Consider the following 12,825-nt stretch of genomic DNA (forward strand, 5'->3'; position numbering starts at 1 on the left):
GTGGGAATCGAACCCACCACCTCCGGTCTACCAGACTAGAGCACTAACCACTAACCTACCGGAGGTTTTATTCATTTTCGATGAATTAAATGATTTATGGAAAATTGTCAATTTATAGAAAAATTTTTATGAATTTATGATTTATAGAAAAATGTTGATGAATTTTTGATTTATTAATAAATTTTTAATAAATTGGCAATTTATATAAATTTTCGATGCATTTTTAATTCAAACAAATTATCGATAAATTTTCGATTTTGGAAAAACTTTGCATTTTTTGAGAATTTTTGATAATTTTGGTTTATGGAGAATTTGTGATGAAATCATTCTTTAAATAAATTTTCCATTTATAAATATAAAAATATCAAAATCGATTTTATTGTTGATTATAATGTATTTGGAATCCTCCGACCAAAATTAGCGATTTTATTGACAAAAAACAAAAGGCCCTATCCATTTTTATATACGCCATTGTCAACTATCATAATAACTGATAGGTTTCACTATTAAACAATTTGTTTATTTACTACAAATAAATCGCGTGGATAGAAACAACTTTTCAATTTCAATAGTTTTTTGCTTCTCCTGTAAAATTTAAAAAAATGTTAGATAGGGCCGTTTGCGTTTTAGGTGACGATAAATTCTGTATACATTTTCTATTCATAGAAAGTGTTCGAAAATTTTTCGATATAAAAAATTATGAATGAGTTTATGAAAAGTTTGTGTAAAATTCTATCTATTATCTGTAAGATTCTGTTCGTTAAGTGCAGGAATCATAGAAGAATTTCAAGATATTTTAAATTTTCAATAAATTCTTGATGTATAGAAAATTCGCAATACGTTACTGTATCCGATGGTTAGTATGCGATGTACGCATCAGCATCTAACATCTAAATACTTACACATATTTTTCATCTTTCGACTTTATTTGCGCATCATATATTTCTGGGATGCATTTCCAAACCTACTGCGCTTCAGATGAATTTCCGAACAGATCTTGAGTTTATATAGAATTTTCAATAAATTCATATTTTAGATAATTTTTGTTAAGTTCTGAATTTATAAAAAATGTTCAAGATGTAGAGTAGCTATGATCAATCCTAATAACTTCATGTTTGGAAATAAATGTAAGATTCTAAATGACATTATAAAATAGCTTTTAGTAATTTATAGGTTTATTGATTTTGTAATAAATGTTCTACATTTGATATTCTGTTATTAAAAAATTTTAAACATTTCTTTCAATTTAAATTATACTTTTTACACTATACAACCGGTATTTCATATGCAGTTGTAAGTAATGAACACAATATATTTTTAAGGAAAGACTTATTTAAAAAACTGTATAAGCACGTATTAATCCTGCCTTTTTTTCGATTCTAACTACCTATAAATCTAAATTATTTTTTTTTACCAAATAAGAACGAAGACATTTTCTTTAAAAAATATTTTTAATAGATGAGTAATGTTTATATGTGCAATTGTCTTAAATAAACATTTAGGTAAAGAAAAAATATTAAAATTTATTTTTCACAATGAAAGGAGAATGGCTATGGAATTATGTGTAAAACTTAACATGACAGCTCCTAAATAATTTACAGACATAGACAGGCCTTAAACCACACGTTTAACTTCAAAGAAACGTTTCAAATAATACACTTGACCGATGGTCATTAAAACCAAAACTAAAGCTTCAAAGGTGGACCACAAAACAACGCGGGAGTTGGTGCTTTCGTTAATAGAACGATGGATTTTGTCACGAACCTTAAAAAGGAAATATTAAATCAATAACCAATAACAGTATTTGATTGTTATAAAACTTACGTGCATATATTCCTGTTCATGTTTAACACTGGTCAAAGTACCCGACAATTCACGTATCATATCCTCCAATTTTGTGTGGCCAATATCTTCTTCGCCGGGAGCACCAGGGGCACGATGGGGTGACTCACCCACATCAATCGAAAACATTACCAATTTGGGTGTCATGCTGCTCTTTTGATTATCAAAACATACAGTATACACACCAGTGGTGACAGCAGCAAAAGTCAAACGGCTCGATGACTCTTTTTCACTTTGATGCATGATACCCTGATCAGGGCCAGTTACTTTGATATCAATATCCAAGAAACCACCTTCAATTACCTCAAATGTAACACCTAAATTAAAATAAGTTAGAATTTTAATATGTTTCTAATTAACTCCGTGATGATTTACTTACTAAATTTTGTTCCGGCCTCAATTTTCTCGAAAAAGCATTCCTCATTGTGGGCATCTACATTAACAATAAAGGCCTGTGCCGTTTGCAACAATTGCACCAGGGCAAGCGTTAATATTGTTACTAAAAGATTTTTTTGCATCTTCGTAATATATTGGACTATATTATATTAATTAAATAACTAAATTTCTAGCGAATTAAATGAGTTTTAAGTTTTTCGATTTCAGTATTTTTTTCGACAGCCACGTATCTTGTCACTTAAATGCCACAAAACGATGTTGCCAGATAGAAGACGTTTGCCAAAAATGACAACGATAGAAAAACAAACAAATAGTAGTTTTAAGTTGCCACATGCTTAAAAAAGTTGATTTTTGGTTTTCTGTCTTTTTATTTGCCAATTTTTACTGGATTTATTAAATAATTTAAGAACATTTTATTGAAATCAAATGTGTATTAAAGCTTTTAACGCGTTAAGAACTTGATTATAGACTAAACTATATAATTACGTATAGAGTTGAATATAAACTAGAGTGCAGAATATAATAAATCTTGAAAAATCGCGACTTTTTCAGAAAATAGTAAACTACTTCATTTTATATGAGAAATATTCAATATTTATAACAAATTAATTTACTTGAGAACAAAACGCCAGAAATCTCCAAACATTGTTTATTAAATTTCTCCAAATTAGGGTTCTATAGTTGAAACGAAAAGTCGACTTTCCGACTTTTCATTTAGGTAAAAGTCGACTTTTTGCATTTTATGAAAAGTCGATTTTTCGACTTTTTTCATTTAAATAAAAGTCGACTTTTAGACTTTTCGACTATAAGTATTTTATAAATAGTCGACTTTTCGACTTTGCGACTTTTTGACTATTTTCGACTTCTTTCTACTTTTTTCCGACTATTTTTTGACTTTTTTCGAGTTTTTCCGACTATTTTAGAGTTTTTGATTTTTTTTCCACTTTTTTAAAATTTTTGACTTGTTTCTACAATTTTCGAGTTTTCGACTTTTTCCGAATTTTTCCGACTTTTCGACTTTTTCCGACTTTTCGACTTTTTTCGACTTTTTACGACTTTTCGAATTTTTTCGACTTTCTTCGACTTTTTTCGACTTTTTTCGACTTTATTCGACTTTTTTCGACTTATCGACTTTTTTCGAGTTTTCGACTTTCAGACTTTTCGACTTTTTTCGACTTTTATAACAAAGTCGACTTTTTTCACAGACGATAGTCGAGTTATCGACTTTTTTGGAACAAAATAGTCGACTTCGACTTTTCGACCTTTTTCGACAAAAAGTCGATTGTTCGATTACTCGAAAGTCGATTTATAGAACCCTACTCCAAATTTCATTCTAACCGCTAAAAAGCATTTTTCAAGAAATTGCAAAATCGTCAAATTGGCAACAGTGATTTCCTTTCCGCACAATTCAAAAGTTAACCACTGGTTACTCTTATATTTGAGGTAAATAAAACAAAACGTCAAAAATAAAAAAAATTTAAATTTCTAATTAGTGCGCGGAAATAAGTTCTAGTAAAAGTTATTAAGTGAAAATTTAAAGAAATAGTAGTAAAAGTTTGATTAATGTTATATTAATATTAAAAATGTTGTTTTAATAATAAAATAGTGAAATACATACTTTTAATTTGTTGCTTGAATCTACAGGTAAGTCGATAAATGGCGGCAAAATTTTGGAGTCCCCGTTATTTTTTTTAGTAATACTATTTTGTTTCTTTGATAAATGATTTAGATATTGTAAAGTAAAATAAATTTAATTGTGTTAAGTTTTTTCGGACCCATACAACCATTTGATAATGTGAGGAAAGGTCAGTTAATCAATTAAGTTTTTTGTTGGTATCATTGGGGCAATTATCAAAGCGAATGTTTAAATCTTCAGTATACAAATGTCGTAGATACTAATTAATCCTGGAGCTTTACTTAAAGATCAATGGCTTTACATATTTTATGTTTGTCATATAAAAATCCTTATTTGAAAGATTCGTCCATTCGTTGTTATTGTTGTTGTAACATATTGTCTGTGACTGGATGTTCTTCCCTGAGATCACAATTTTTGACCGATTGGGAATCGGGTCGTTCCTGAGAGAAACTCCAATTGTCGTTCATTCGTGCAATTGCTTGGTTTGATTCCATGTTAAACACGTTTATGTAATGCCCTAAGTGAGGGTCGAAGGGTAGGATAGGGACCAATATTTAGAGCGAATTGAGTCGGTCTTTAGCAGACCGCCTCATTGACCTATCGAAAGTGGCAGGGAATACTCCTGCAGGAAGTTTGTTCCACATACAAACAGTGCGGTTTGAAATATGTACACCACAAATGTCTCTGTTCTTCATCAAATACGTGTGTTATGTAAAAATGTACGAGTATTCAGTATCAAGTTTCTAAATATCACAGAAACTCATTCCATTGGAATGCCGATAGAACATTGATAGAACTGTGAAATAAACTCCTCGTTACGAATGTGCTCTAGTGACTCAATACGAGTTGGATGCTCTACAGTCACTGATAAGAATGGCAAAAAGTGTAGATAGGGTCTGAAGGTTGATTTTAAGATAGTTTATGAAAATAAGACGTGAGGTATGGGAAAGAACATTGCCTTACATTAATCTTGAACTCCTTTAATGATGTAAGTTAGTGGTTAGTGTTTAAGTCTTGTAGACCGGAGGTTGTGGGTTTGATTCCCACCTGAGGCACTGGTAAAGGAGCACACAATAGGCCCTATAAAGCCCTTCGTGTATTTCTTCGGATTTGAGGTTGTATATATATTCTCCTTTCAAACTAATTAACTAAGTACTATGAGATCCCAACAACTCGTATAGAGCGATCTGAGAAAGCTCAAAATAAATGGTGAATATGCTTAAAATACAATTAGTTTTGATATAAATGTACCATACCACACCACACTCTATCAAACACCTTGGTACTATCTAGAGCCGCTTCCTTATTACAACTATGAATGTCATACTGGTGGTGGTTAAATAAATTGTCTAAATATTTGATGGAAGTGAACTATACCTTCCATAACTTTAGAAAGCACAGAACATATTGTCCTTGGGTTATAATTTTCACGGTTAGGGTTAATACATTTGTAATATTTCAGCATATAGGAAAGTTGTTGGTTTGGTATAGAATGCTGAAAATATTACCTAATGAAGGAGCTAGCGTGGTGAGAAATTTAATTGTGGCATTATTTTATTGTTTTTCATATTAAAAGTTCTTTTTTTATGAAAAAATTAAGTGATTGCAGATTTTCTCAAATATTCCCTGTTTTTTCAATTGGAGCGCTACAACCCATTAAATGATCACTATTTTCTTTTTTAAATTTGAACGGTATTTAAGCTTTTACAATTGTAGTTATATTGTTTAATAGTTCAGATCTGGAAGTGTGTCAAAATAAATGTAAATCGATTTTTTGCGTGAAACGCAATCGAAACACATCGAAATATTAGTCATAGACCCACAAAAGTACTTACATATATAATTCTTGATCCTTATTAAATTCTAAGATGGATATGGCTACGTCCGCCTTAGCGTCGGTGGAGCTAAGCAGTTGAAATTTTGCATGAATCTTCTCTATTGATAAGGTTTGTTTTGTATTGAAAATGAGCAATATCGTCCATGATTTGGCCTTGTCCCATACAATTCGATTCTCGAAAAAGTTTGAAGTGTCATAAATTATTTATTTCTACAGAAATAGTAATAAAATTTTGCACAATTTTAACTCTTATATATATAAGGTCCCCTTCAGAAAATCTCGTTAAGGCTCATAACTGGCTTAATAGTAAAAGTATAGCAACGAAATCCGACATAAATGAGGATCGGTCGATAATTGACCCATCCCCCTTCAGAAACTCGTTTTAACGCTCACAACCGCATAGTTATGAAGTTAGACAAAACAAGTTTGGTGGAAACCAAAATAATCCTACCAAAATTTATGAGAACGATCCATTATTGAAATATCCCCGTATAAGATCCCCTTCAGAAAATGACTTCAACTCTTATAACTGTCTTTATAATACTAGTATAGCGATGAAATCCAACATAAATAAGTTTTGTAGAAACAAAAATCTCTCTCAAATTTGATGATTATCGGTCCATATTAATCCAAGTTCCATCTCTGAAAATTATTTTTTAGCTCATAACTCGCTTTAAAAAAATGGCGACAGAAACTACTATTATATATTATATAAACCAATAATTGATCCCATCTAAACCCACTTTCAGAAAGCAAAATTAAAGTAAAATTCGACAAAATTTACATTTTGAGAAATATTTTTCACTGTTTTAAATTATGTAGAGTCCCGTCCGTAACTGAATCAAGCCCCCATTAAACTACTAAGAGCTAAAGTTCATATATAAGATCACCTTCCGTAATAAACTTTAATTTACAACATACACTTTGATGGTGGGTATATGTATGAGATTCGGTATAGACCTATATAGAACTCCTACTTGTTCCTGTGAATATTCAATGTGAACCATATTTTCACATTGAATAAGTTGAAACGAATAAGATTTAGAAACGCAAAAACAAGTTTTTCAAATTCAAACCTTGCTCTTAAATAATAATTAAAACATTTTTTTTTTTATTTTTAATTACTTTTTTACAGATTTTGTTTATTGCACAAAATACAATTAATATTTGTTGTTGGTATTTATTTATGTATATATTATATTATTATTTTTATGTATAAACTATAAATATGATTTGAGTAAATTTTTTAATTGAGGGATAATTATTCAACAATTTTTTGTTTTATTTATTCAATTGTTTTTTATGTATATGAAACAAAAAAAAAGGATCCTTAACATACAGAAGATCCTGATATGAACAGTTTATGACAAAATATAATATTATGTTTGTTTTTAATTATTTATATGCAGTTACGTATAAAGTTAAATAATTGATAATTAAACATAAAACTTAAAATCTAAAAAGTAAAATATATATATAACAAAAAATATAATATTTTGTTTGCAAATTACAGATTAATTTTAATAATAAGATTAAAAACTAAAATAACAAATTTACAAAAAAGTAAATAATAATAGATTTTTATTGTTTAGAAAAGGAAAATTATTTTTTTTAGAAAACGGTATATAAAATTGTAGGTAAAATGATATATTTTTGCGATTTACATGAAATTAGGGGAAGAGTATATAAATAATAATAATAATAAAAAAATATTATGGAAGTATGGTTTCTAATTGTTTGGTTTTGTTTGTATGCATGTAATTACGATTAGATATAAAGTGAAAGCTCATCAAAAACGCAAGCTTTTGTAGATTTATTACTTTTTGTGTAAAAAAAGATTTAAAAAATTTTGAAAAAGTTCTAGTTAAAAATATTTTACTATTTTGGAGGGGGGGGGTATGTTTTGGATTTTGTGGTTTTGTAGGGCGGGTAGGTTTATATACAAAAGGATTTGTCTTAATTCTAATTACTATTTAATTATTTTTCTAATTTAATATTTTTTTTAGTTTTAAATAAATTACATTCGTATAGTGTTTCATAAAGTCTTAGGAATACAGATTTATTTTCAGTTTTTTTTTTGTTTTTGTTTAGTATTGAGTAAAAAATATGCACAGTTGGGAATTTTTTTTATCAGGGGATTTCAAAAATTTACAAAATTTTTAGTATAATTATTTTTGCTTTTTTTAACTTATAACTAAATATTTTAAATATAAGGCACAATTTGTTTGTTTCTTCAGTTTGAAAGATATAATAAAGTAATAACTTTTTATAGAAACAATAAACTATTGAAAAGTTATGATAAAAAATTAGTGATTTTTAAAATCACTGTTTCAATTACAAACATTTCATAGTTTGGCTTTTAACTATAGTTTGATAAATTCATTAAGATTGTTTTGGAAATAGTATCTATCCGCAGTTGTCCTCTGTTTCTATATAAAGTTGTTACTCTATTTCCTATATTATTATTTTTCTTATAATTTATAAAATAAATTATATGCATGTTTTCTTTTTACAAGTTGTAGCTTTAAGCTTATATAATAATCTCTGGCTTTATTGTTTGTTAAATAATTTAATATTTATATTATATTTTAATTTATTCTATACACTATCTATTTATATCTTCTTGATCTCTCTCTAAAAATTGTAATTATGAAAAAATTTGCAAATCAAAAAAATGTTTTTCTTCATAAAAACATTTTCTAGTTCTGTACAATAAAATAAAAAAACAAATTATAAATGAAGAGCCTAATTTTCTAAACTTCAACACCGTACGTACGATCGATAACGTAATCGAAACGTTGTTTCTGATCGTCATCTTCTTTGCCGTTATTAACTTGTTGCTGTTGTTGGTTTTCTTTGGTGTTTTCTAAAGTTTTAACAATTTCGGTTTCTTCTGTTGTAATAGTGGTTGTAGTTGTGGTTGAGGTTGCGATTTTAGTTTTATTGGTGGCATTTTGTGTAGCTTGTTGTCTTCGGCTACTTGCACTGCCACCGCTATGATTCTCACTGAGATTCTTGTTACGTATGCTACTGGCTACGAGAGCAGTATTAATGGCAATTGCTGTTTCGGCGGCATTATCTTCATCATCATCGTCTTCCAAATCCTCCTCTTCCTCTTCGATAGGATCAGCTTCGGATAGCATAAAATCAGTTGGTAGTTCGGGTACTGACAAACCCTTGCGAGTAAAGAAGGAAATTTTTTCTCTGCAAAAAGAAAATAATAAGAACAATTATTTAGTAAGTTTTTTAATTATTTGTATATAATAAATATTTTCTAAAAACTACTTACTTGAAAGACACTAAATCTGGACATCCTTTAGGGACTTTTGTTTTGCGTAATTTATAAATTTTCTTAGTAGTTTTCATTAACAACTTTTGTAATTGTTTCTCTTCGGGGCATTTGGCAGGATCGGCACGTTCTACTAAACGTTGGAATTCCTCATTCTCAATAGCCCAGGCGGCGATTAAAGGATCCTTTTCATCGCGTGCCTTTTCCAAACTGTAATTATAAAAAGTGTTAAATAAACACCTTCATTTTCTCTATTATTATTCTTATATACTTACACATCTTTTAAATTTTGCAATTTAGCAATTTGATCATTTAGGAAGTCTAGTTTGCTATGTTGAGCTTGTAAATCCAATTCCAGATCCAAGCTAGTACGTGGTATATGAGTATGATTTAATTCTGCAAATAAAATTATATTTAAATTATAAAAAACTGTTAAAAAATTCTTTTAGCAGAAGGGAAACTTACTTGTGGCAGTTTTAGGAGCTTTGGTGTGGAAGCGCAAAGAACGTCTTTCAATGGCTCCACGATGGAAGGGATGTGGTGTAACCCCAAAATGCATGGCCGAATCTGAATCACTGCGATTCAAGCGGCAAATATAGCGACTTTTACCCACCGCCGCTGAAGGTGTAAATGTTTGTGACCGTTTAACGGGTCTATCATCGGTTGTTTGTTGACCCTGTTGTGAACGAGATTTTTCTGGAGGGAATGCACATTCTGTATTGGTTTCCTTATCAACATATTCCTGTTTCATATTGTCCATGTAGGCATCCAACATTTTCTTGGTAAAATCTGTTTAGAAGCGTAAGCAAATAAAATAAGTCTTGGAGCTTTTAATAATTAAGATTTAAGATATTCCTTACCACTTCCTATAGCGCCCTCCAATTCCTCATCATCTACTTCCTCTTCGTCATCTTCATCATCGTCCTCATCTTCATCGTTGTCATCCACATCCAAGCCAAGATTTTCTCTTAAATCTTCGGCAATTTGTGCTTGCATTTCAAATGGTGGCACTTGGTTTCGTGTCAGTGTGGAAGTTTGAGATGAAGTTATGGTCGATTCATCAGAAGATTCTTCTTTGCAAACATTGTGTGTAACTGGAGCACTATTGTTCACATGTCCAGCTACTGCTACAGCAGCTGCTGCACTAGTTGAGGGCATATCTAATGGTTCAAATGTGGGCATAAATTTCGAACTCAAAACATTGTACCACTTCAAGGTGGAATCCTCTGGATTAAATTCAGCCATACTTATTTGAACTGTTCCCTATAGTTAGAGAAAATAAATTGTTAATAATTGTTCATCAAATATTTTCTCCATAAATAATAAAAAACTTACAATAATCTCCTCTTTTTGTCCGGTCATGCTAATCACGGTCACATGCAAGCTCTTGGTTAAAAGTTTACTGAGTGAAATAGGCACCGCAAATGTATCATTAAATACGGGCTTTTGGAAATCTGGTAAGGCTTTTGTGCGTATGGATGTCAGGGAATTGGGTAGTAAAGCGGCACGGAGATATCTGTAATATGCAAAATAAGTTATAGAATAAATTTTACTAAATAAATTTTAAATCTTCTACTTACACTTGCGAATTTTCCGTTGAGGTTGTCACTAGGGCAGATAAATTGTTTGCACGTTCCAAAGATACCACCAAAACGCCTTCCTTCTTTAGGTATTTCAAACCTATTTGCACTTGCGCCAACTCCTTGCGTGGCAAATGAGCTCGTGAAGCCTCAAATACACCCGAATCTCCCGCCACAGATTCATTGCTTACGGCTGCCGATACTGAGCGTGTATTCGATGTAGACGATGAACGACTCAACATTTCTTGGGGTAAATCTAGCAGTGAAGGTTTTTCTGAAATAGGCGACAAAGGAGCTCCCAAATTGAGGGGTGCCGACATATTGAGTTTTTGTAATTTAGCCTCCAACATCATACAGTCCAATACTGTAGAATCTAAGTCATAAGGATTTGGTGCAGCTGCTCTGTTGCCCACTGAGGCGGGTATCTGATTGGATTGCTGATACAGTGTTTGTAAGACGGCTCCAGCATTGGCATACGTAGGTTCTTCCTTCAGTAACTGCTGAGAAGAGGCACTTAATGGATTTTGTTCAGAGGCGGGATTATATTTCATAGGAGAGGCGGGTGGGGTTTCTATTGATAGACTACTGCGTGGAGATAAAGAGATTTCGGAAGATTGTTGTTGCTGCAGGGGAGGATGACCTAGAACCTGATCACCTACTACGCTTTGTTGAATAATTTGAGCCTGTTGCTGCAATTGCTGTGGCTGTTGGAAAAGCCTTTGTGAACGGCGATGCAAATCCACCACATCTATTTGGGGATCCACGGCAAATGGGTCTATGTATATGTCGGTGAAACTTAAAGCACTTTTACTGCTCGCCGTCGACAAAGAACCCAAGCTGCTGCCACTACTAATGGAAAAGGTACTTTCTGAAGAGAAGGATTTCAAGCGTTCTTCTAACATTTTTGTGGACTTTAAAGCCTCTTGCAACTTATCCAACAGCAATTGTTTCTCCTCGTGAAAACGAAGGCGATTGTTTATTTGTTGATTTGTCGCTTCATATGCTTCATTTAGATCTTCCTCCAATTTTCTGCGGGTTTCTTGTATGACATGTATTTCTTCGGAGGTGCGTGATTTCAACGATATGCTATTTAATTCATTTAGTAGTTTTTCCTTTTCTTGAATCAATAGTATTCTATCTTTATCCGATTCCAATTGGCCGGGTTCAATGCGTTCCACATGATCCGCCAATTGCTGTTGCAGCCGTTTAATATGCTTACGCCATTCGGTGTATTGAAGTTTTGTTTTGGCCATTTCAGCAAAACGGGCACCGCTATTTAAATTATCACCCGGCCCACACAGATCGGTTTGAGAAGCCACACACACCCGATCGAAGGGCGAAGAGGCATTCAGTAGTTCAGCATTTTCTTCATTGATTTGTTGGCGACTAAGCTCATTTTTGATTTGCACTAAACTGCGTATCAGTTCTTCGCGTACCTTCTCACCCGAAACAAGGGACTTGTGTACTTTGAGCATTTCCTCGCGTATAGCCTGGACCTCGGCTATGTCGTAGCAACCATTTTGGCGAGCATTGATTTTCTCACCCACTGAATACAAAGTATTCATACCACGTTGTGTATCGGAGATATCATTTGTAATGTGTTTGAGTTCTTGTTTCAGTTGGTGAACACGTTCTCTAGCCAGTTTCAAATCGGCTCTTAATAATTCAGGATCATGACGACTCATAGAAGAGGAGGAAGAGCATACTGTAATAAAGAAAGAGAGAGAGAGATATTTAATTAGAAAGTGTTAACTATTTGTATAATTGTGTATTTGAACTTACAGCTGCTTCTACTGGCCGCCAATTTATTAAGATGATTATATTCCTCTTGAGCTATTAATAATCTCTGTTGCTTAACATCAAACATTTCACGTTTGTTTTCCAATTGATCCTGGGCCGCTGACAAATAGTCTCTTAACATTTGTTCCTGTACACTTTTCCATTCTTGACGGGGATCTTCCAATTGTGTGGTCTGTGCTATGTGATTTATATAATAACGTCCTATATTGGGGTCATAAGCCTCTTCCCAACCCATGGGCAATTCATCACCCACACAATCTTCAAATGATTGGGGTTTTGTGTATCTAGAGAAAGAGAGAGAGAAAGAGAGAGGGAGTTAGATAAAGGAAATTTATACATTTATTTTAGATGAAAGTTTATCGAGCTATAGAAATTTAGAAATGCAAATTTATGGAATTTTTTCGAAATACTTTTTTTACAAAAGCCATTTCCGGTTTAATTTTTT

The 12,825-nt window shown here is 31.9% G+C and overlaps 2 protein-coding genes across 2 annotated transcripts in view; both read right to left on the bottom strand.

Moving 5' to 3' along the window:
* Positions 1 to 1,140: 1,140 nt before the first annotated feature.
* On the bottom strand, positions 1,141 to 2,531 carry LOC119601006 (transmembrane emp24 domain-containing protein 2). Its single transcript, XM_037951624.1, has 3 exons — positions 2,222 to 2,531; positions 1,825 to 2,159; positions 1,141 to 1,764 (listed from the first exon to the last, which is right to left on the bottom strand). Exons 1-3 carry the CDS (start codon positions 2,358 to 2,360, stop codon positions 1,615 to 1,617), a joined length of 624 nt encoding a protein of 207 aa, XP_037807552.1. The 5' UTR covers positions 2,361 to 2,531; the 3' UTR covers positions 1,141 to 1,614.
* Positions 2,532 to 7,293: 4,762 nt separating this feature from the next.
* Positions 7,294 to 12,825, bottom strand: part of LOC119601005 (protein kibra) — a 39,740-nt gene continuing 34,208 nt past the window's right edge. The window contains exons 2-9 of the mRNA XM_037951623.1: positions 12,363 to 12,664; positions 10,581 to 12,285; positions 10,336 to 10,516; positions 9,861 to 10,263; positions 9,466 to 9,789; positions 9,276 to 9,396; positions 9,001 to 9,210; positions 7,294 to 8,915 (exon numbers count right to left, since the gene is read on the bottom strand). Of these exons, the coding sequence (XP_037807551.1) occupies positions 8,465 to 8,915; positions 9,001 to 9,210; positions 9,276 to 9,396; positions 9,466 to 9,789; positions 9,861 to 10,263; positions 10,336 to 10,516; positions 10,581 to 12,285; positions 12,363 to 12,664 (3,697 nt within the window). The 3' untranslated portion in view covers positions 7,294 to 8,464. The remainder of the gene's footprint in view (positions 8,916 to 9,000; positions 9,211 to 9,275; positions 9,397 to 9,465; positions 9,790 to 9,860; positions 10,264 to 10,335; positions 10,517 to 10,580; positions 12,286 to 12,362; positions 12,665 to 12,825) is intronic.

This window comes from Lucilia sericata, unplaced genomic scaffold, assembly GCF_015586225.1.
Source record: "Lucilia sericata isolate MDLA Ls3-8-SP2 unplaced genomic scaffold, ASM1558622v1 Contig000134F_arrow, whole genome shotgun sequence".
Taxonomy (NCBI): Eukaryota; Metazoa; Arthropoda; class Insecta; order Diptera; family Calliphoridae; genus Lucilia; species Lucilia sericata.

Bases quoted from the DNA above. Each gene is read 5' to 3' on its own strand.
- LOC119601006 (XM_037951624.1), bottom strand. From the start codon at position 2,360: ATGCAAAAAAATCTTTTAGTAACAATATTAACGCTTGCCCTGGTGCAA. The intron at 2,160-2,221 runs GTAAGTAAATCA...ATTTTAATTTAG, and splicing joins TGAGGCCGGAACAAAATTTA to GTGTTACATTTGAGGTAATT. The intron at 1,765-1,824 runs GTAAGTTTTATA...TTCCTTTTTAAG, and splicing joins ATGAACAGGAATATATGCAC to GTTCGTGACAAAATCCATCG.